General features: G+C 38.5%; 1 protein-coding gene across 1 annotated transcript in view; it reads right to left on the bottom strand.

Moving 5' to 3' along the window:
• synrg (synergin, gamma) overlaps nt 1–21,835 on the bottom strand; it is a 55,509-nt gene extending 33,674 nt beyond the window's left edge. The window contains exons 1-14 of the mRNA XM_079823346.1: nt 21,766–21,835; nt 16,191–16,231; nt 15,932–16,056; nt 15,709–15,836; nt 15,526–15,631; nt 13,947–14,058; nt 11,843–12,136; nt 9,697–9,972; nt 7,138–7,212; nt 6,841–7,037; nt 3,508–3,747; nt 3,290–3,426; nt 1,360–1,481; nt 1,026–1,088 (exon numbers count right to left, since the gene is read on the bottom strand). Of these exons, the coding sequence (XP_079679472.1) occupies nt 1,026–1,088; nt 1,360–1,481; nt 3,290–3,426; nt 3,508–3,747; nt 6,841–7,037; nt 7,138–7,212; nt 9,697–9,972; nt 11,843–12,136; nt 13,947–14,058; nt 15,526–15,631; nt 15,709–15,836; nt 15,932–16,056; nt 16,191–16,231; nt 21,766–21,800 (1,951 nt within the window). The 5' untranslated portion in view covers nt 21,801–21,835. The remainder of the gene's footprint in view (nt 1–1,025; nt 1,089–1,359; nt 1,482–3,289; nt 3,427–3,507; nt 3,748–6,840; nt 7,038–7,137; nt 7,213–9,696; nt 9,973–11,842; nt 12,137–13,946; nt 14,059–15,525; nt 15,632–15,708; nt 15,837–15,931; nt 16,057–16,190; nt 16,232–21,765) is intronic.
• Between the last annotated feature and the right edge of the window lie 3,666 nt (nt 21,836–25,501).

Raw genomic sequence — 25,501 nt, forward strand, 5'->3', positions numbered from 1 at the left:
ACAAGTGCAGACCAATTCATCAGAGAAATATTAGGCCATTTTGAGATTGCCCCGCTTGGCCGATTAACAGAAGCGGTATCTTTGCCTCGAGTTACTTACAAAATCTACTGACAGCCTAGGGCTGGGCAATATGACAATATACAGCATATTGTGGTGGCGATATAAAGTATCTGTGTTATCTATAATGTGATACTTGCACAACAGATTGCGTTTACGAATTCAATTCTATTTCACAACTTTTTGCACTTGAACGGTCAAATACATTTAATTTTAATCCAAAATTTCGATCTTAAGCATAAATCAGTTATGTCTTAAGTGAACTAAACAGTTGTTTTTTTTGGTCATATCACCCACCTCTATGACAGCCTTGTCAATGCCTAATGTACATTTGCTATATTCTAATATTATCCCCGGTTTCACAAACTAAAATGCATGTTTGAGCTGTTTCAACTTGCACTGACTTATATTAAAATACATTGTTTTGTCTCAAGATTCACACCAGTAATGTTACTGAGGCACATTTATAAAGGTTAGTCACTAATGCTGGCTTAATCTAACCAGGCCAACATTGTGTGAAATAAATGTTAAACAATGTAATTTTGGGTATATTTACATTTTATCATAAATACTGGCATTATATCAGTCATTAGCCACCATGCCCTCTCAATATGGGCCAATGGAAAAACCCATTTTGACCGACCACTAGAAGTGAATGACACGCAGATGACAAACTTATCCACTTCAGCAGTGGTCTACAGAATGAATCAAAGGCAGAGAGAGTTCAGAACAGAATGGGCAATTTGGAGAAGAGATCACTGCAACCATTGACTTACTGGCTCCCTCAGAGCTGTCCCCACTGGATTCTGCTCTAGTGAGACAGGGACACGCACACACATGCCTACATCAGTGTTTGGAGCCCTTCAGGAATCTAAACACTATAGGCTGGTGAAATTGTATTAAAAATAACTTGTGAATGCAGATCTGGGTTGTATACAATGCTGTGTGTCAAACATGCATCTGCTTACCAACTGGTTTTCTGTCTGAAGGCTGCTCAAGCTCTCTGAAAACACTGTATTTGTCGCCCGAATCTGGAACAAAGGAGAAAACACAGTAAACAATGCCAGTGCAAGACTATAATAATGATAGCAGGAGCTGGGAGAAGGTGATAAATAGGAGGAGAAATTTATGCAGAACACGTCTGTGAGCCACACAGTAATTCGAAGTCTTCTCTCAAATGCATTTAGACAAAAGAATCTGTCTTTAAAGTTAAACCGATATGGCAGCAGTCTTCTGAGAGATCTGCCTTCCTCAAAGGGCTAATGAGGTGTATAGAGCTGGATGTGTGTGTGTGTGTTTTACCGGAGACAGGAGCTGTGGGCTCTGCAGGCTGCTGCTCCACTGACAGCTGTTTGAACACTGCATATTTATCAGAGGAGGAGGAGGATGAAGACCCTGACACTGGAGTCAGCATGGCAGGAACGCTGTACGAAGCAGACAAAACATACACAAGTCAATCCAAACAAAGTCAATCAAAGTGCTTTTACAAGCTACAAAGAGTTTAAAAGAAGTTTACAAGCCAAAACATTATATTTAGTTTTGAGATTATTGTTCTTTGATACTGTTAAATGTAGACTAAACACGAAGTCTGAGGCACAATCCTAATGTGCATACTATGCCTGCTACAAAGTATGCCAGACAAGGATTTAGTGTGTCCTCAATCAAAACAAGTTGAAAATAGAGCCGCGTTTCCACCAAAATTACCCGGAACAATTTGTCCCAGGAACGTTTTTCCCCCAGACCCCTTGCTGTCTTTGTTTCGATCACGGTCTAAAGTACCGTGAAGATTAGTCCGGTGACATAGAACTATGCATGCTTTCTGGTACCTGCTGGATTTTGTCCTCCGCATATAAGCATAATAAAGCCTGAACCTCGTTGCCGATCCATCGGTCATATTTTTTAAACTCCATTGTTGATTCGAATAGCAAATAACTCTTCTGCTCGCACCGCACCAGACTTTAAAAAAAAACTTTTTAAAAAATGTTGCGTGAATTCAGCATGTTCATCACACAAATCCCACCCCGAAAGTTCCTGAACACCCCAAAGTCCCTAGTTCCTGGGGAAAGTGGCTTAGGATGTCAAAGTTGATCAGACGCACTATGTCCATTCGATTTTCAACATTTTTCACTTGTAGAAGGATGGTGGGAAATTCATCCTTGAAAGTGAATTTAAAAGAAATACATTTAGCTAGATGCTAATGTTTACACACGAATGCAAGCAGTTTGTGATATTAGTGTCTGTCTAATATCAAGACAATTCAGTGATAGTACATCTCAAATCTGAAAGGCATGTATATTACAGTTCAAAAGAATTTTTGAAAGAACTGCATATCCAGTCTTCAGTGTCACATGATCCTTCAGAAATAATTATAATATTATGATTTGGTGCACAAGAAACATTCCTTCAATGTTGAAAACACTCAAGGCTTAATATTTAAATATTTTCTGCAAAATTTACTGACACCACCAAGCTACTTTTCCATCTTCAGTCGAAAGTATGTACTTTCAGTGTGTAATAAAAATATTAAACTTGAAATTCAGCTCAAGTTTTCTTCTAACCAAAAGTCTGGTTCTGCCTTCCCCTTCTCTCCGTCTTGGATCACTTCCCTCATAACAGAGCGTTATTCCCAGCACAGGAAAACACCCATGCTCTCACCCTCATTTTCTGTATTATTCTCACCACTTCTCATTTCCACTGATTTAATTAGCGAGCGATCTGACACATCCAAGCGCCAAAATATTCTTCTAAAACAAAGGATCCTTTGTGCTTAGTGAGGCTGATCGACCGGTGAAGGCCGCGGCACTCAGCGAAGACACTTTCCAACCACTCACTCCCTGCTTTCCATAATTGCCTTTCACCGTCTTTACCCTGGGAGCATAAAATCATGCAGATGTGAATAGAAATAAAATGGGATGAGATTATCAGCTGTCCATTGAAATGGGTTCGTTAAAAAAGATAGCGGGGGTTTAATTGATGCGCCGGGTGGGTTATTACAAACCATTACAAAGCAGAGAGCTATTCCATGCTCCAGATGAGCAAACAGAGTCTGGAGGAATCAACAAAGCATACAAAAATTATATCATAAACTACTTAAGAGAGATGACAGGATGCTGTTTTATGATGCATTTCTCTAAGCAGTTTGCATTGCGTACTGTATAAAATATGCTTTCACAGGGATGCAACAATTTACCACATAATAAGAAAGTAGCTTGATGAAAAGCGGCGATCGTACCAGCTCTGGGATGATGATTTCATGCTGGGGAACGCTCCCCCTGTCTCTCCTTGGAAATCTGTGAATGAGTCATCTCCAGCTCCGGCTTTAGGGGCTTCCTGGAAGTCTTGGAAATCATCGTCATCAGGCTTGGTAGCCTGAAGTAAACCAATGAAACAATAAATCAGTTGTGCGATGACAGCACAGTTATTTTCTGTAATAAAGTGTCTGATGTTTACCTGAACTGGAGGGAAGTTGGTGATGAAGCTGGCAGATTGTTGTGCAGGCGGGTTCGGGGTCATTCCCATGACTGGTGGCGCGGCGACAGGCATGGCCATGGACACGGGTGGCTGGGTCATGATGGGCTGCTGGTGCTGAGGCAGGACAACATTAATGGCCATAGCCATGGCGGGTAGATTGGGCACAGGCGGGGAGGGGAACTGACTCAGGATGTCCAAACTCATGACTGTAAGACCACTCTAGAGAATACAATCATAATATATATCAAAGGAGTTTAAGTAATTCAAAGTAGCTTAAACCAAGTTCACGTTGTATGACTTGGCCTCAATTTGGTCATCCAAGAAAAATTTCAGGGGCCTCATTTATAAACATTGCGTACGCACAAAAGTGGCGTACGCCGCTCTCAACGCAATAATTGGTATTTATAAAAAGCAAACTTGATGGGTAAAATGTGCGGTCCTTCACGCAAGCTCTGACCCAGGCATACGCACAAAAACGGGTGAAATGAGAAATGGCGACACCGTCGGCAGATGGAAGAAACACGTGAAAGTGTGTGAAACTGTAGACCGTTGTGTAAAAGAAATGGCAATAGCCACTACTGCCTCTCATAAAGAACACCAAGACTTCACAAAGCAAGTCTTACAATTAACAGCCTACACGAACACCCGTTTGATCGATCTGCAGTGTAAAACAAACAAAATCAAACGAAAATTACAACAGAAATGCAAAAAAAAAAAGAAGTGAAATATGTTCTGCAATAATATTGGCATGTTATGCAATTCATCCTCATAAATAATATGGTAAACAGAACGAAATAATGTACAAAACTGATATTATCGTCAATGTGTCCGTCTGGCGGAGCAGATATAGATGCAATTAGATAGACAGATAGATAGATAATTAGGGAGATATATAGATAAATAGATAGATAGATGTATTAATTGTCCACTGGGGAAAGTTGTTTTCATAGTAAAAATTTCTTCATCAGCTACGGAATCATGGTACTCATGCAAATGCCTTTAGTTTGTTTTATTTTCGATAAAATAACATATGACGTATGTCTCAACCATTCAGAAAGCTGCAAGAAATTACATTTGCACTGAACTTGCACTGAAATTTTCCATTTCCACGTAGATAATAGGGATAGGGATTAATAGGGATTCCCCAATAATTGCCGCCAGTCTCTCATCAAGAGGGGTCCGCTCCGGTGTCCCCTTTCCCCCACCCGTGGCAGACACACTCTGACGATGGAGCGCTAGACGCTTTTTTGCCTCGACTTTGATGTCCGACCATTTCTTTTTTTATTTCGGCCACGGTCCGAGGTTGTGAGGCTACAGTATTTAGGCGTCTGAAACCTTTTGCACCTCAAGTGCCTTTTTGGCATTAGTAATGCCCACACTGCCCTCCAAAAAACATTTTTCTCCTCTTTTCCACCTCGCCAACGATAACTTCTACTTCACATTGAGTGAAGTTACGTTTTTTTGATTTCCTCTCTGTATTTGCCATGATTTCGCAATCGATGAATATTAACTTGTGGCCGTTTCACGGACTATTTATGGGCAACTATGGGCGTGACATGAAGCCGCAAAAGCTGCGCTACATTTAGAATTGATTGTGATTTATTAAGGGAAAACTGCGTAGGATGTGCGTGCGCACGGTTTTATAAATCTGAATATTTCTGTGCGTACGCACGTCCTAGGTTTCATCCGTACGCCACTTCTGACGCAAATCCTACGCAAAGTTTTATAAATGAGGCCCCAGGTACGCAAGGCAAAAGGTTCATGGGGGAGTCATGGACTGGACTATATTAACCTGGACTATCTAAACAAAGTCTTTACTACCTTTCTGGGCCTTGAAAGTGGTGATAACATTGCTATCTATGGGGGGGGGGGGGGGGGGGGGGGGGTAAAGGTGCAATAGGTGATCTAGGAAAATGCTAACTTTCACCTGCTAGCATTGAAAGCAAACAATCCCACCCTCCCTGCAAATTGCCAAAACACATGAACGATATTGGATTACATTGTGTCTTTCACTGGTGAGAAAACTTTACAGTACAGCGAGTAACAGTACTAGCAAACAAAGTACCATAACAAACATAAACAACCGTTAGCCTGCCATTCTTGATCTGTCTACACAGAGCATGTGAACATGCTAATGAAGTATGATGTCTGTGTGAACAGGCTGTGCAGCGGTATGCAAACACACGCTATCCTTTTATCCGGACCGAATGCAATGATTGAGCGAACATTTTATGGCCCTATGCCTACCACAGATGATATACATTTATAAATACATTTAGACCGCTTAACATAATGATTGCTATCAGGATAGCAAGTAAAAAATGATCTGTAGACAATTACCTATTGCACCTTTAAGAATGACAGACTAATTAATTACTTAAGTAGTTCTGGTAGTGCTAGAAATGTTATGCAGTGTAACTGCTCCTACAAGCTGTCAACAGCATGATCTGAATCAAACAATCTGACATAAGATTGTTGATTTTTGTCCTAACCAAACAAACTAACCATGGTGTTCAGAATTATTTGAAATTACGAACAAGTGAGTTCATTTGTGATTGGTATACGCCTGCAGGACACTGGCCCTGCAGGACAGGAGTTAAAGAGTCCTGCAGTACACCCTACCACCCTTGTTAGCCAAATAACTATAAAAAGAAGCGTTAAAGCAGCATGATATCGTCAATGATAACAAGCAGCACAGATCTTTGAGTGCCGACTGATAAACGCTGATTACTGACAGTCATTAAGCTGAGGTATAAGGCACTGCTATAAACATAAAACACTCAATTAAAGCTGATATTCTCCCTACACATAACAATGATTTAGTGAGGTATTAGACAAGAGCGCTTCAACACGCCTCGTAAGGGAATGGTGAATTTACAGCACGTCTTTCATCAGGGAGACAAAATTAAAAGCAGGGCTGTCAGACAATCGACCGCCTTCTCCATCCCGATGTCTATTTCTCCCTCTGCCTAGAGGCCGTCTGATTTGTTTGCCTAAAATATTCATTGAAGTCAACTTCCATTTTCAATGCAATTGCTGGCATCCTCCAGAGCCTTTCCTTTTTTATTGCTCTTCAAAACAGAGGCGCTGGAAGAGTGGCTCCTCATTGAGCTTTTAAATTAGCATAACAAATGCATTATTACTAGAAGGATCCCTTGAGTTACTGAAAAAGCAACAGTATCTATTCAAGGGACCGTAGCTCGCAAGGGTACCAAGGGAAGATAAGGAGATCCCCAAACCTCAAGTTCAACCGAACAGGGTATGCACACATGCAATTTTTGAAAATGTGGACTTTGAGACTGAAGGTGTTACCTGGGCTACTCCAATCAAAGCCAGTACGGTGTACAGCTCTTCCTTGGTCAGCTTGCCAGGTGTGGTTCGGTTGGCCAAGGCCCAGATTTGTCCGAGTGCTTCCCGTGGCAGACCCGACGAGATCAGAATTGGGTAGAGTTTGGCTGTGTCAATGCCGTTTGGTGTCATGGTGAAGTCAAGGACCTTCTTGAACAACTCTGTGAAGAGCAACCATTTGGCATTAGATACTGGGATACAAAACTTATCCAGGCAAAACCACAAAATGACACAAAAACCAATGATATCAAGAGCTTATACCTGGGATGAGCGAGTCATTGTACAACCAGGCTGGCACCATGGGTTGCATTTCTTGTTGGGGGTAGACGCCTACGCCTGTTTGTGATGGACATGGAGACAGTGAGATGTTGTTTGTGGACAATTAAGCTAAGAGTGATTGCTCAAGCATATATCCCAAGTGATTATTGCACAGTTAGAATTCCCCACACCTGCTGTCTGCAAAGCCCAGCACGGATATACTACTGACGCCATGCACAGATACACTAAAGACTCCCACTGCTTCTGCCGTCAGCTCTGTTGTCTTGAGCCAAGAGCAGGTGGGTTTGCAGGGCAAACAGATTGACAAAACATATGAAGAATAGAGTTTTGCTCTGTACTACCATTGACACTCACAGGGTTCCCACTCTTTCATGAACACCAGATTCAAGGACTTTTAAAAGCACCTTTTGTTTTAAATCAAGCACAATAAATAAGATAAAGGTGGGTGTGTTACTGCCAATATATCAAATACCTACTATACCCGTGTCTATCATTAATGCAGTAACGCTAAGGCTTATACTGACAACTAAAATACAATTTCCAATGAGGAAAAATTTCCAATTTTACAAAATCCAATGAGGAAAGAGGCTGGTGTACAAGAGCAAGCGAGTTTTAACGAGAGATGCTGTTTGCAGCTCTTATTCCTGCTTTTAACATTTATTTCACACTAGTTTTTGTTTTCTTTTTTATAAATCATTACTTCATTAAAACATCAAAATATAGAGATAATATTGTATACATGAATTTTCCAATTAAATGAAAAGATATGGACAAGTTAATTGTTAGGCATTAAAAATATGCTAAATTATTTATTTAATCACCTGTACATGTACCTTTTTAAAAATCCATTTGAAGGCTTTTAAGACCTGCACATATTATATTTAAGATATATAATCACTACCGTAATAACGGCCCATTTCAAATGTTTACGTGCTTTTCTTCTTTTTATTTTTTGAGCGGTGATGAAATATTGCTCTTGTAAACACTTTTCAGTAATAAAAGTCTAGATCTTTAAAATGCATCCAAATTACAGCAAAGCGCAACCGTATGGTGGCCTGCAGTGGTCAAAAAGGTATATTGTGATTTTTTAGATATAAACAGTGAATTTTTAAGTGATCTCATCTTGAAAACTCAGAGATGTGGATTCGGATGGCAATTCAATTACCACACACGACCTTGGTGTTTGGCTAAAACACTAGGTCATTTGGCCCGGGGGATTTTTACGCGGGAGGTGGGAGAAAAACACTGACATTCTGGATTCGGGCGACAATAAAATCACTGATGGCACTTATGGAACAGCAGAGATATAATGAAAAAGCTTCCTCCCGTAACGCTGTTTTGTTCAGGCTTTGGCAGCGCATGAAGGCCAATTTTTGTAATAGCACCATGCTACTCTAACAAAATATAGTTCACACTTAATTCAATCACTTTCAAGGACCTATGTTTGTTTTCAAGTACTTTCCAGGCCTTGAATCCATGTGTCTGAAATTCAAGAACTTTCAAGTACTTTCAAGAAGCGTGGGAACCCTGCACTCATTTCCTTATTTGCATTGCCAATGTGTACACTATGCTAAAACTGTCCTGTGGTGAAGTAAATTAAAAAAAGCAAACAGTTAAAAAGTGGCTACAGCCATTAAGTCTCCAACTATGGATCATCAGTAGTGAAACATCCAACAGGTCCCCCCTTAACGAAACCAGTGGGCCTAGCTAACAGACTAAACTAGGAGTATCCAATCCTAATCCCAGAGGGCCACCTACCTACCAAGTAGCACCAATCCTACATAAACACACCTGAAAAGGCTAATCAAGGATTACCAGAAACGTCCAGCAAGAGTGTAGAAGCTAAACTCTGCATAAAGATAGCCCCCCCAGGAGCAGGATTGTACACTCCTGGATTAATGTAACCCTGAATAATCCAGAATCATCATTACGGGGAAATTGGAATATAAGGAATAGTGCAGATGGGAAAAAATCACATAGAAGTGGGAAAATATATATATATATACCACCCCGTGTTAATAGATGAAGCCCAGAACATACGAGTTAAATCACGCACATGCGCATATTTATTTGTAATAACGCGCACCATTAATAAGATGTCAAGGACAGAAAGAAGTTCTGCAGGTAGAAGATTTTCAGAAGATTTCGTCATCCAGTAGAGATTTTCATTAAGTCATCTTTATCCGATTCTACTTTCCCATTCGTCTTTGAACATATTTCATGCTCAAGAGCACATTGTCTTCAAAGGTAAAGCATCTAGGCCCATGCATTTTCTCCAGTTTAATGCCTTGGCTTTGCATAAGCATAGACAGCCGAAGTAAGATGAAGGATTTGGTTACTTATATATTCATTAAGAGCTGTTAGGTATAAATCACATTAAGATTTTTATAACAAGAACAAGATAAGAAATCAGCCCCTCTAAACCAAGCACATCTCATGATTAGCAAACAGAGGCAGGGTAGGAAGTCTCGAGCTGCAAGCGGTGTTAATTTTGAGAAGCTCGAAAAAGAGGCGGGACTGAAACCATAGATGTTTTCTCACCGCTGGCACTAGAGGGCTGGGCGGTCAGGCTGTCTGCCACAGGGGGAGACTGAGCTGTGGCGAGAGGCTCAGGTGCCATCTCGGTCATGAAGGCTGAATTGAAGTCATCTTGAGTTTGGGCCCAGTTTCGGGCTCTGGTGCTGCTGTGAAACTGGGTTGTGACCTGAGCTCTGGGACTCTGCTCAGACAGAGCCTGCCATGGCTTAAAACTAACCTGGGCTTTCTTATCAGATGTCAAATCGCATGACGAAAACATCTTCTCCTCCAGAGATGGGCCTGAATCAGTTAGGGACAGAGGCCATATTGAACTGTAGTAGCTTATATTTTAACCATGAGTACCAAACATGACTTCTATTAGAGATGTGATGCTGCCTAAGAGAGCTCATGAGGTTTTGGAACAGATAATGACCGATTATGACTAAACCACTTCACTTTACTTGAATAAACATCTAAGTGAGCCAGGTAAGTAACCAATGTAAATGGGACAACAGCTTATTTATAACAATAAATTTACCTTTACATTAACTATTCTAATTACTGACCGCTTTCACGAAGCCCAAGGTGGAACAGGAAACATTTAAGGCCCTGATATACTTCAAACGTAATCGAAGAACAAACTCATGTGACATCATTATGAATCAAATCAGGTCAAAACGAAGTTCCTTTTGGGGGTTCGAAACGGCTTGTCAAAGCGAACCGGAAAAAAAAAAAGTTTGCTCCAGCTGGTAAGCACCTTCATACAACCATTGATCCATGGAGATTACATTATAGGTAGGTGTGTGGAGGCTCCGCCTTCTTTCACATGGAAATCTCCTCAGGTTCATTTCTTCAGTTCAATCCGTCGAGGTCAGACGTCCACGAGTAAAATCATAAACACACTTTAGGTGTGTTTTTAGGAGAGCCACTTTAGGGTAGAAAATGAAGTTGTACTCGTGATGAAATGAGACAGACATCCTGAATTGCAGAACTTGTGCTCGTTGCAATGATCAGAGGCTTTTCTAATGCTTTCTTTAAAAAATGCTTGCTGTTTTATTATTTTTGTGTGTTTATTGTGATATTTAGAGGAAAGCATGCAGCACATATTTACATATTCAGCTAAATGTCGCTCTCAGCAGTGTTGGCGGCATTGGGATGTTTGTTAATAGTATATCGCTGGTCACGTATTTCGAGCTTCGTTTTACCCCAAAGCGAAGAATTTCACCTTGAGTATATCGGGGCCTTTAGGCATGATATAATTGGCTGGCAACAGTATCAACAGTACAAAATATTAAGCCACAGTCAGTGATAAGCTCTAGTCCAAATCAAATTATTTTCTGTGGTAACATACATAATGACATAAATACTGTCAGTAGAGTTTAACTTGTATTGAACCAGTAATATTAAATCAAACGCACACTTCCATGCAGGCTTCACTCTGAGCCTTATCAGGGCACTGTCACCATCGGCATAGTGTGCATGTGCTGATAGAACTTCAGCTTAAATGATAAGAGCATATGGGACACCATCTGCAATTTGACAATACTGAAGGGAGGTGAAGGGTGACGGTTGAGTCAGAATCACTGTGCAAATCTCACAGATGGTGACCATCATATCGGAATCAGAAACCTCGACAGAAACTTTTGACTCTACGTCAAGAACACAGCAAGCTAGCGTTTATGAATAAAAAGGTCTGAAAGACCTGGTGAAGGGTCTCTGTCAACATTCACATTCATCTCAATAAGAGTTGCTTGGCTGGCGCATACAAACCCAACTTACGGTACACATTACATGTGTACATGAGCTGTAAATGTGAATGATCGTTCTATATTAGAACTGATTTATGAACGGAATCAACTAACTCACTGAAAAGGACCAGGTCAAAATAATTCATTCGGTCCTTTTACAATATATTAAAATAGAAATAAATAATTTTATATTTGTAATAATAGTTCACAATATGACTGATTTACTGTATTTTTGAGCAAATAAATGTCTTGGTGAGAATAAGAGACTTCAAAAACATAACCCTTCTGACCACAAACTTTGAATGGGCTACAATGGAGAAACATAAACACTAAGTTGTGTAGTTATGGCATCTTACCCCTGGGTACATGTGCTAACAAGTGATGGTATGATAGAAAAAGAGCGGATGTGAGAGGGGCGTTACCTTGGAATGCAGATTGGGAGCTGGAGATGACAGAAGAGTGTTGGATGACAGGTGAAACAGAGAGAGATAAAGGGACAGTGTGAGGGACAGGAGAGGAAGGGGGATGCTGGCCAGATGCTGGCTCCCTAACGGGAGCGGCTCTTAGTGAAGGGGAGGATGGAGGGAGGGATGAAGAGGGGAACGAGGAGGAGGCGTCAACTGGGCCCTGCACAAAGTCACTAAACTCATCGTCGTCATCGGGGAAAGCAGGAGTAAGGGAGTGAGAGGTGACAGAGGTATGAGATGGCGATGAGTCTGCAAAAATCAAACAAGAGCGTGAGACAGACACAACGCACATCATGAGTTATGACCACACAACAGACTGAAAAAATGAGAAACTTTGAGTTTTACAAAGAACAACAGGAAGGTACTTAATTCCATTAGGTGTGGTGCTGCTGTTTATATATACAAAAACAAACTCACTACATTTCAATTGATTTTTCATAGAAAGGTTATTTAAATGAAAAATGTATAAACAACTACTAGCAGGGGCCAAATTAATATCAACATGAAATCAAAATTGATCCTATTTATTTACTTGACATTCATTTCTGGTCTGAACAAATTAACCGTTATTCCATAGAAAATGCTTGTGTTTCCTTTTCTGCTAACATCACTTAGGCCCATCCATGCTGATGGATAATGTTATCCAAAAGCCAAATAGATATTTAAGCATTATTTTAGCAAAGTCTCTTGTGGAACAGCCACTTCTCACAAACCAATTAATTACAGCCCAATTTTTTTTTCATTAAATATCCTGCTTTGCTCAAAAAGTTCACATTATCGATGTAAAACAGGATGTGAACGCTCACACCAAATCGAGTCAAGGTCAACTCAAAGGTTGGCTTTAGTGAGTTTTTAAAGTTACTTGCCAGTTGGCTGATATCAACAAACTGAAAAATGGTTTAAGTCCAATATAAAGAACGACAATCTGACCTGACTGATGACACATGCAATTCAAATCCAAGAACATTCTACAAAAAAAAAAAAACATCTGTTGTGTCTTCTAACATGTTGTACTTCAAAAATAACCAATAGAGGTTTATATAAGAATCATTTTTTGTAGATACACTACCATTCAGAAGTTTGGGGTCTGTAATATTTTTATTTTAAGAAATTAATACATTTAATCAGCAAGGATGCATTAAATAGTTTGAAAGAGACAGAGCCATCAAATGAATAAATTTAAAGTTACTTTAAATTGAAATAACATTTCACAATATTACCATTTTACTGTAATTTTGATCAAATGAATGCAGCCATGGTGAGTCTTTCAAAAACATTCAAAATAATCTTACTATTACTTTAAAATTGGCTATAATTATACTTTTAATTCTTACTTTAATTGGCTATTAAGCCATTAAACAGAAATGCAATAGCCCGTGATAAATATTTTTGACCAGTTTATTTTTTCCAATTCAAAAAGTTAATTTTGGACCCTGGACCCAAAACTAAAGAAACAGTGACAACAGTTAACTAAAAACACTGAGTGATATTAAGCTCTTCTGCAGGTGTGAGGGGTGAAACTGCAAGAGTGTGAAGAAGGAGGATAATGTGTTATATGGAGGGTGAGGGAACAGCAAACAGTCAATAGACAAATCTGGAGGGCCTCCTGGTGGCTGCGGGGAAGAAAACAGCTGTTTGGCTCAATACAAAAAAAAGGTGTGGTGTGTTTGTGTTGAGAGAGTAGAAATGCCTTCAGTGGATGAAAATTCTGTCATTATTTACCCACCCTCATGACAGTTCAAACCTGTATGAAAAGCACAGAAAACAGCATCCAGTACAATTCTTCAAAATACTCCTTGTGTGTTCCACAGGGGGGGAATAAAACTCATGGGATTTGAAAGAAACGGAGGGGGTGCAAATTATGACAGGATTTATATTTTTTCGGGTGAACTATCCCTTTAACAGTGTGTGTCCCTGGAAATGTCCTTCAGCTCTTGACAGCCACTCTGGCCTTGTCAAAAGCTGTCTGGACCACTGGACCCTTGACGTCATGAGCAGGGACTTAAAAAGCAAATGGCCTGAAGGCAGTCAGGCAGCTAGAACGTGTAACTGGATGTACCTGGTTTCTTAGACTGTGAAGATGGTGTTGGATGCATCTTGGCATCTCTGCTGAACCCATCCAGATTTCCTTTGATGGCCTCTAAGGCATCGTCACGACTCTTCTCCCCAGTCTGCACAAAAATAGAAGTTCGGAGAAGATGATATGCAAGAAAAAGTATATTATAAGACAGTGATAAGAAGACAGACAATAAGACAAACTTCTCATAAACATTTTATGGTACCTATATTGTCTATCAAATACCTTATTTAGATTAAATTTATAATAATAATAATTTGTTACATTTATATAGCGCTTTTCTAGGCACTCAAAGCGCTTTACATATAGAAGGGTGGAATCGCCTCAACCACCACCAATGTGCAGCATCCACATGGATGATGCGACGGCAGCCATATTGCGCCAGAACGCTCACCACACACCAGCTGATTGGTGGAGAGGAGACAGAGTGATGAAGCCAATCGTATATACTGTATATATGGGGATGAATAGGAGGCCATGATGGACAGGGGCCAATGGGCACATTTTTTTTTTCAAGGTTTAACATCTCATCCAAAGGACGGTGCTTGTTACAGTATAGTGTCCCCATCAATTATACTGGGGCATTAGGACCCACACAGACCACAGGGTGAGCACCCCCTGCTGGCCTCACTAACATCTCTACCAGCAGCTACCTAGTTTTCCCAGTTGGTCTCCCATCCAGGGACTAACCAGGCTCAGCCCTGCTTAGCTTCAGTGGAAAACCAGTCTTGGGCTACAGTGTGATATTCCTACTGGTGATTATGATTGAAATAAAGTGGACAATCATGATTAGATTAATTAATAACAAGCAGGCAATTATTTAATAAATCACAACAGGCTCAATTATTTAGAAAGTAAATATGATAATTTTTTGGGCCCTATCATTCACCTGGCACAATGCGGAAGCAGGCCTGATGCAAGTGTTTTTTGCTAGTTTCAGCCTGACGCCGTTATTTACACATCCAGCGCCACGTTGTTTAATTAGCAAATGCATTTGCACCCATCTGTTCGCCCACGGGCGTGCTAGTCTGAAAACGAGGTGTGTTCAGGCGCATTGTTGGCGCTTTGCTATTTTGAGGCAACTGAAATAGACTGCGCCTTTGACCTACTGAAACCTGGTCTAAAGTCAACGGCGCAGTATTTTTTGTGTTATTTAAAGAGCACGTTAGTAATATGCGACTACAGGCGGGTGCACAACGCATGTACACTCTGCTTGTTACACACACAGGGATGCGCAGCAGCACACACACATTTTTAAATATTAAAAATAAAAGGATTTCTCTCTGGAGATGTGTTCAGTCTTTCCGCTCGCAAATAGCAAATCCGCCATGGTGCAAGTGCAAATGGCTTTTAAAGGGAATGGGAGATGAGACTCTGATTGGTTTATTGCACGTTATGCCCAAAACACACCCATGACTCATTAAGAGAATAGGGACAACCCTTTTAGACGACCATTTGGATCCAACAAGTGGATTCGGTCAAGCCCTAAGTGTACTTGCGCTTTAGACCATGTGCTCAGATCGTTAAAATAGGGCCCTTTATGTCATGTTGACTAGCTCACTTTGGGTTTGACGCTGCTCAGTAGACGTAGTTTCTGTTTCTGCTCCTCAAACTGTCTTCTCTTTCGATCCTCCTCCAGCATCCGCTGCTGTTGCTCCAGACGTTTTCTACAGACACACACTAATCAGAGACGAGTTCTGGTGCGCAAACATCTTTCCGTCAGCATGAATATGTAAAGCCTTACTGATGCTCCTCCGCCATCTGCTTCTGTATGTCCGCAGGGAACTGTGGCCCCGGGCCCCTCATGCCCATGAACTGAGGCTGACCCATGAACTGCATCCCGGGAGTCTGCATACCCATTGCCATCCCGCCCTAGAAACATGGGGGAAAGATATTTAGGACATCGATATTTTTATTGTTTATGCATGTCTTAGACATTTCTAAAGCGTGTCAGAAACAGAACGGACCTGTATTGGCATGGCACCAGGCATCTGTGCACCGAAATTCATTCCCATCATGCCTTGCATGTTGGGCTGCATGACCTGGACCATGGGGAAGCCCTGCTGCTGTTGCTGCTGCATGGGCATCATTCCTGTCATTAAATAACAGTTTAAAAATGACATTTTAATGACAAATTTAAAACCATGAAAAAGTCAATTTAAATTTTATAAAAGACAAAATGATGTGGACAGATGTACAATACAGGCAAAAATGTCAGCTTCTTACCTTGCGGTGGTCCAATACCTCCTCCTACAGGGTACATAAAACTAGAACAGAAAAGACAGGCACATTCAATATTGTAGTCATTTACCAGGCAACCCATTTCAAGCCCCTGAAGCTAATTTCAGTGTCAAGCTAATGTCTTTACTCAATCACTCTCCACATTCAAGAGATGACTATAAGCAACCAATCAATCATTCAACTGAGAAAACATTTATGAAAACAGCCGAAGTCCATTATTCTGGAAGGTTCTTTGTGTTATTGCCCCACAGTGGAATACAAAGTCATTCCAGTGTTGGCCCTCCATTACATTGTTTTCACAGCTAAGGAACACATTACAATCAAATTCCTTTTCCTCATGGAATGAAAGCATAAAGTAGCATTTTACAAACATCGTTATGATCAGAGGAAGAGCCTACAATATTAAAAGTTCATGGCTCAACTTTAATACAAATTTGTAGTACTTGCTAAGCACCATAACAACCACTCTCAGCACCATTCCATGGCATGGTACAGTCACAGTGACGTTATCATATGGTAATACCATGGTATTTTTTAGAAACCATAACTTGAACATCATTCTTATTTAAAGGTACTTTAAAGAAAAGTAATACAATTACCATATGGTCTATTTAAAAAAAAAAAGCCAGAGTATTCAAAAAACACTATTTAGAATTCAAAAACCATTCAAAATAAAGATTTCTTGTTGCATTAAGAAGCCAAAATATTCCATATTTGGTGTCTTGATCGTACAAGTAACTCATCAATAGTTAGCCTAGTTTTGTTTGCTTTTCCAACAGTCTGAAATGTGGGCTAACACTCTCCACTGAGGGTCTCTGGCACAAAGCGATCTGTCTGTCTGCGTTGCATCTGTTTGCCTGCAGGCTCACAGCTTTACATCGCTCACAGAGACTGAGATACAACAGAGGGAGGAGAGAGAGAAAACACACTGGATTAAGGCAGATTAACATTCAAAGAGAGATCTGCTGTGACATCAGGGTGGGGAGATCACATCTATCCACCATTTTAAACCGTTACTGCCAACATCCATCCATCCATCCATGAGCATATATTACCCACAAAACCTGAGAATGAGCTTTTCTGACAGGATTTTGTCATTGAGAAACACATGCAAGCAGCAGCTTTTTGATACAGCATATTAATGGCTGTCTTTATCACTTCACACTTTATCCAGAGCCATTTACCTAATAATAGTATATATACAGAGTTAACGCCACAATATTTTCTCTCAAGTCTAACCATATTAAACAGAGTTAAAGGGATAGTTCACGCAAAAATGTAAATTGTGTAATTTACTCTCAAGTTGTTCGAAACGTATATGTTTGTATTGACTACCATTGACTAACATGGTAGATTAAAAAAATATGATAGTCAAATGGGGGGGATCTGCTTGGTTACAAACATTCTTCCGAATTTCTGAATTAAAACTTTAATGCTCTATCGTATTTGATAATAAAGTACTTCCTACTCTAAACCTACCTGATAGTCGTAACAAATGCAAACTTGAGATATAAACATAGCTTGCCTCATGGCATTTCAATCCATCTTTCTAACCAAACAATAGGCTACTTTAAATGGGATATAAACTTCAGAAATAAAAGTCCCCTAAATCCTTTTTAAGTTGTCACAGATAATCAGCTCTTACCGTCTGGAACTCGATACGGGAATTTGAGAACTGTCAAACGCCTCAAACACCTTTGTGTTGGGTCTGTGAGGGTGTGCAGGTAGGCTTATTTATTTAGTGACTGACTTTCACACAGAATAACAGATTGCATCTATGACATTGCTGTCTTCAGTCTTTTTTCTGAACTCTCAGACCTGATAAGCATCTTTTAGGGTGTTGGCAGAAACAATACAGTTACACCTGTTCTAATAAACTCCCTATGCCCTCCACTGCAGATGTTTGAGAGCCTCGCCATATGGAAGATGCCCATCACAGCTTTAGCCACCAGACTGGATCTAACCTCATGGAGCTGCTTCTTCTGCAAACTACTAAATCCTGTCATCATAATATAACTCTTGCATCATTTACTCCTTTAATATACAGCTTTAGAAGGTAAACAGCATTTGGATTTACATAAAGTCGTTTACAGAATTGGCAAAACACACCAAGTCCTTCCCTGTCAATTTGAATTGTACTTATGCTGTTGAACTTTTATTATATTGCCAAATAAAGCAGCTCTATGTACAACCCTGTGGTTATTTAGTTTCACGGCAGGTATCAGTATTACCTGGTGCTGCTCCGTTTGAAACTAGACATTCATTATTCAAGCAGTTCAGCAAAGACTAAAGCCCTGTAGGTAAATAAAACATGAAGTTGGCCTTTCCATCCTTTCTGACAGCTGTGTGCTCCACTTTATAAAAACTTCGGTACATTCAAAGTGCCTTACTGCCCTGATATCAATATTTTTAAGCTCAATGACACCCATGGGGGTGATGCTATGTTGATCCAGTCAACTGAAAAGCAGCAACTATGAATATATATTAGAGCTGTCAAGTCACCAGATCCACATCACAGACCTGATGTCTCATCTGCAAACATAGGCTGGTCAGGGTGGCTCTGGTTGGTCTACCAATCACTTTCACTTCGATAGGAACCAAAACCTCGCAGAACCTGACATGTAGGCATCAGCTAGCAGCAGCCAAAGAATATCCCCTCAAAAGCATAGGCAGTAGAATATATAAACGGGTCATGCCAGATGGTCTTACAAAGACAATGACAAAACCTAGTTAACAGCCTACCTAGACAACACTTTCAAATCAGATTTTTGGACATCATTAATATTCTAATCAAATTCCAGATGCATTTGCAACTTTTTGGAATCTTGGATTAATTGAAATTTCAACATACATTTCTGGGTATCAACAAAGAAATAATATTTTTGGACAGAATATACACTTTGAATAGAATATTAAAACGCTCCGAGTGATTCCTCCACTGCTTTGGATTGAACAAAAACAAACATACAACGCAAACGATGTAGTCCGATTCACGAACAAATGACTCTTATGAGCCGGTTCTCTTTATCGCTGAAAAAACTCATAGAATTAGTATTTACCAGACTGAGAAAGTCTTATGAATGCTTAACTGAATTAACCCACTGAATACACATTTGACTCACTTACTGAACAGCAATTAACCATTTAGTCACATTTACTGTTGTTAAAGCTGCAGTTTGTAACTTTTATGTTCAAAATGTACTAAATGTATATAAATGAGTGAGTATATCATGAATCCGTGTATTCAAAACTGTGTTTTTGTCTTATACTGAACCACTACGGTACACCTATAAGTGTTTATATTGGGACTATTTTAGACTGGTTGCGTGACTCGCCATAGACTGTAAAAAAAAAAAAAGAAAAAGACAGCAACTTGGAGCACAATTCTGAGCAGTAGTGAGCACGAAGTTGAGCCGCGATATCCAGGTCCTGCCCTAATCAACAACTTTTTGTGAAATACAGTTACGGAAATGTAGAGATTCAATTTAAAGCTCCAATCTCCTCCCGAAGTTCCCGAAAAATGTCCCTTGGTGTCTCAGGGACTACTTCGCTCAGAGAAGCTGTAAATCTCAGCTGTCAATCATAACATCACACCCCCGTTTTTATAGCATCAAGTAACTCAACTTATTTAAAGAACGAACACTTGAACTAGCATCAGATTCAGCATGATAAAAAAAAAACAGCCTAAAATGACAGAAACTATCTTTGGAAAAAAAATATTTGAAGTGTAATTTGATTGTTTAGTTTGTCTATATCACATTACATTTCATGGAGGGGCGGGCTTTATGACTTATACTGCTTCCATTGAGATGCGTCGGCTTCAGTTTTCAGGACTCGTGTGGCAGGCTTGGACATAAACAGAGAGAAGTAGCTCCAGCTACAATGTTCTTCCGCAAGACACATGCAGTTGTGTTTATTAACCGCTAGAGCACCAAAAGTTACGGACTGGAGCTTTAAAATAATTTCACAGGCGAATTCCAATTTCAATAGGAATCTACGCAATCGTGAAAAATTTCCCACTGGGTTCAAATTGTAAAAAAAGAAAAGAAAAGCTGCTTGGTTAGAAAATGACTTCTGTGTGACCTGCAGGGTTTGGGAGTAACGGCATACATAGCGCTGTTACGTAATCTGAATACAAAACATTGGTAACTGTAATTCGTTATGTCAAAAAAACAAGTAAACTGAATACAGTTACATTTTGTAAACATAGAAATACCTTTCAGGATTACAATGGTTTAATTAGTGAAGTGAAGTGACTTGTGGCCAAGTATGAAAACAGTTTTCATGTCTAGAAATTTCACAGGTATTTTGTTTTCAAAGAGGAAAAAGGAAACAACATAGTTGTATAGCGTAAACCATGCCTTCCATCTATGAAGACGCTTTCTTTATCAAAGGACTCAACATCCAACTTAAACATTTGCAGGTACGACTAGCACGGAAATCATGTTAGCTAAAATTGAGTGTTTGTTTGTGATTTAAAATTACATAGTTTGTATGCAAGTTTCTAGCAGAAAACGAGCTGTCAAACATAGAAATGAACAAGAGTTCCCACAAAGGGGAACTGCCACCGCTAACACGCAGGGTCAGTCAGTGAAATTAAGAAAGATCACGGCCTTGAGCAACACGTATTTTAAAACAGACTAATATGTAGATGGTGTATACTTTTTTAATATAGTCATAGTGAATATACTATAAGTATTTTTTCCTTGTACATGTTAAAAAAAATTAAATTCAAATTGGAATTCCATACTGTAGCCACTAGATGTCCGTTTAGCCTTTTATATAAATATACATACAGGGTTGTGTAATCTCTAGTTGGTGAAACAAGACATGATTGCTTAGTTTTAATATCAACCTTAAATCAGTATCATTCATTAATGACTGGTTGTTTATATAACAACGTGAAGTTAAAGCATTTGCAAGAGAAAAAAATATTAAAAAGTATGACTATAAATACATTTATATGCATGTTTAATACTTGTATTATCTATATGTGTGTATAGTGAAAGGTGGGCAGGGCTGCAAAACATTTCAGTATCTGCGAACAATCCTGTAGCTGTAGGAAACACTGCGATAGAATATAATTTTAGGACCATCAACGGATAGAACGATCGAACAAGCGCCCATGAACACCAAAAATACTGTTTTTAGTTTTAATTTTAGTGCTGTCTAGGTAGGCAGTTCACTAGGTTTTGACACACGGTCAGTAAATAATGCATACTGGGTGTTAGTCGGTCGGCTGACAAGTGGTGTAATGACGTTTGGACATCAATATCGTTGTGTATTCACGTGTATAGCAAAGAAAAAATCGCAAAGAAGAAGAAACGAATATGAATGTGACGGATGGTCATTCTGATGCAGTATGACAAACGTCACATCACCATCACAGCTGACCAGCATCAGCCATTAACACCGCAGACGTTCCCCTAAATAAAGTGAAACTGCGGGACCAAAGGATGCATTTTCAAACAGACACGCGGATTAACACATACTGACTTTAGAAGGCGTGTACATGTAGAGAAAAACAAATAACAAAGCGTTAAAGTATGAAATTCTGTACCTGCCGCCTCCCCCTGATCCGGGCCGAAGCGCCATCTTAAACAGCTCAATGAAGTGACGTCATCATCATTGAGAAGAGACATGCGCCACTTCCGGGGTCACACCTTCAGCTGCGTCACCTTCTGGATGAGGTTGGAATCGGTTACATTTATTTTCAATATTTTTTTTATATACTCATGTTTTACGTTTCATTTTACAGTGTAAAAAAATATTTATTTTTAAAACGTACTTTTTTTTTTATTTTACTTTTAATTTGTACACCTAAATTCAAGTTATTGTGTTGTGTTGTATTGTGTATTGTATTTTTTATACGTACAATGTTTTGTAAATAGCACAGTTTTTGCTCATGTTCTACCACCTGCGCCGGTTGCAGTTCCTATAATTGCACAGGCGATGGCGCCATTGTAGTATTTGTCCCAGATATCGTAAATGGGCTCTGGGTTGTCCCAGGGGGCGCTAAACGTCACTTCAGGAACAGGGCAAAATAATAGGGCCTAATTTTTCTTTCTTTTTCTACTTTCTATTTCATTTTCTAATAGCTTATTTTAATTTTTTGTTTCATTCTCCTATTTTAATTTTGGTAATACTTTATTTTAAGGTGACGTTGTTAACATGCCGTAGTTAATTATGTGTAATTGCAAATAACTAACCCTAATCTAAGCCCTAACCCTGACCTTAAGGTTACACTTTATTACAATGTGTCATTGTTACACTGTAATTATACATTTAATTAATATTATTTAGAGTAATATTAATTAACTACATGTACTTATAGGGTTAGGGTTCTCATGCATGTCCAAATATGGATAAGGTTAATTGCATGTAGTTATGCATAATTTACTGTTATTACTATAGTAAATACATGTAATGTGTAACAAGGACATTTAAAAAAAAAAAAGTTTTACCAATTAAAGTGTAACATTCATTTTATACGAGATTTGCCCAGTTATCAAAATTTGGAATGTGACTAAATACAGTTTAAAAATCATATTTGAGTGGCTCAGTGTTAATTAAATATCATTGATATATATATATATATATATATATATATTTTTTTTTTTTTTTTTTTTTTTTTTCAAATCAGTGTTTATTTTATATTGACCATTTTAATTTTAGTTCAAATGTAAGTCATTTGTGTTTTGGCATTTTTAATTGTTTTTTTTTAGCTTTTTTTGGATGTTTTATTTAGTACATCAAATGTTGTCTTGGCAACTAGCTGAAATAAATTAGTTTTCGGCTTTTGTATATATTTTATTTCATTTCAAAGTTTTTTTACGGTTTTGATTTTAGTTCATTATAATAACCCTGGTGTGATCTTGGTGATTTCGAGCAATAAACTTTAAATAAACATGAACCATAAACAGACTATATTTATAAAATTAAAAAGTAATTGAATAATACATATATTTAAATATAAATCCTATATTTGGCTTAGTAGGGGCTAGTTTTGTACAAAATATATTTATTTGATAAATGCAAAATTATTTATTTATTTATTTAGGGCAGGAAGTGAGATAATTTTTGTGTGCCTCAAATGGTTAAAAGAGTGGGACACTGTTGCCTCACATTAGTTTTGTAATTGTCCACATTATTTGTTATTTTTAATTAGATGAAACTACTGGGTTATGCCAAGGCTTTTTGTGAAAATAAATAGGCTATAAAATAAACAAAAATTCAAATGAATTGCTAATAACTAATGTCACATTTACTTGATTATTAGTTATTATACAGTCAATAAAACCACTGAATGGAGGGGTAAAACAGTATAGTTACAGTATTTGTATTATTTTTAATTTGAATAATGGCACCCTGGAGGTGGGGGGGTGTCTCTGTTAATACATTGGACAAGATTGATATTTCTCTTCTACCCAAGCCCATTCAGCTCTCTGAATAGCCACCTTACATTACCATTAGGATCCATTGAGGAGCTGTGAAGGACGCTGTTTCCCCACTGAGAGTAGTGGGTTTAGCTTGAGGCCAGCCTCGTCAGAGGGCCTGATGTGAATGCAGACAGGTTCCAGCAGTGGCTCTGTGACCCAGGTGAACATTAACCCACAACTGACTCAGAGCATCCCACCAATCACCATAAATCACCGGATCCCGCACCAGCATCAGCGTGGCCACTGCTATCTGTCAGGACGGCCTTTTACAGTATGATTCGTCTCAGAGCTGAAAGGCTGAATTTATTCACTCCCATTTAGACACAAATGGCTCGAATGGATCTATTCTCATTCCAAAATCCTCTATGTGGGTCTGTGTAGAGAACTGACCGATAAACTACCAAAGGATCACACAGGCAGGAATGATCAATTCCTTCACAGAGTGTGTGGGGTCATGAAAATCTGTAAGGATTTGACTATCATTGTAGTTTGAATGCTGTGTGCTTCCCCTTAATAGATGCAGAACAATGAGTGATTAATAACGACATTTTTATTCCTCTCTGCATCAGGACTTCCAGCTGCTGTCAACCTGTCGAGCCATTAAACTGTTTATGGTTTATTTCACTGACTGTATGTTTTGGATATTTATGAACTGTGTGCGTTCACTGAATTTATGAACTTTGGGAATTCCTTTTTCTTTTCTTCTTTTCTTTTTTTGAAGACAGTGGATATTATGAATAACAATTAATACCGAAAAACAATTATTTATTAAAAGAAATAAACATTTTGGAAAATTATACATATGACTATCTATCTATCGATCTATCTATCGATCTATCTATCTATCTATCTATCTATCTATCTATCTATCTATCTATCTATCTATCTATCTATCTATCTATCTATCTATCTATCTATCTATCTATCTATCTATCTATCTATCTATCTATCTATCTATCTATCTATCTATCTATCTATCTATCTATCTATCTATCTATCTATCTATCTATCTATCTATCTATCTATCTATCTATCTATCTATCTATCTATCTATCTATCACACACATGCTTAAAAATGCTTTAAATATATATAATATATACTGTATATATATTATGTATACATAAAGTTTTATATAAAAAAGTATATGAAATAAGTTTTATGTAAATATATATATATATATATATATATATATATATATATATATATATATATATATATATATATATATATATATATATATATATATATATATATATATATATATATATATATATATATATATATATATATATAATGTAATAATATATATAATAATATATAATGTTTAGTACATATAAATGAATGTAAATATGTAATTAAGCATAACTATATTTCAAAACGTATAATAAACAGTTCAGAACTTCAAAGGCTAATTTTGATCTCAGTTTGAAACAGTGTTACCAATTAGCCCTGGCAGAGATTGGCCTCCTGACCTCTGACCCCTGCTGGGTTCTCCTGCCCATTAAAACCCTTTGGGCCCAGCTGGAGTTGATGTAGTGCCCATTCTCTTCTGACCACTAAACACACAGCTACATTCAGTTTGTAACTTCCATTTTCTGTCCCTTTGTCCCGTCTCTCTGTTCTCTGCGTGTCCTTCTTGCTCTTGTGTTGACCTCTGAGTCTTGTTCGGAAGCGATCCAGAAAGATCAGAAAGATCCGGTCCTTCCCTACCATATGCTTATTGGCAGCTCATTGCTATATGTTTGAACTGAAAATGATCTTGACAGAAAAAACCCAACTGCCTGTGATTGAAAGATGCACATGAGGGATATTTTATGATTAAAACTTCCTTCAAAATGTCAAGTAATTAACGGCAA

Source organism: Gobio gobio (assembly GCF_949357685.1).
Source record: "Gobio gobio genome assembly, chromosome: 8".
Classification (NCBI taxonomy): Eukaryota; Metazoa; Chordata; class Actinopteri; order Cypriniformes; family Gobionidae; genus Gobio; species Gobio gobio.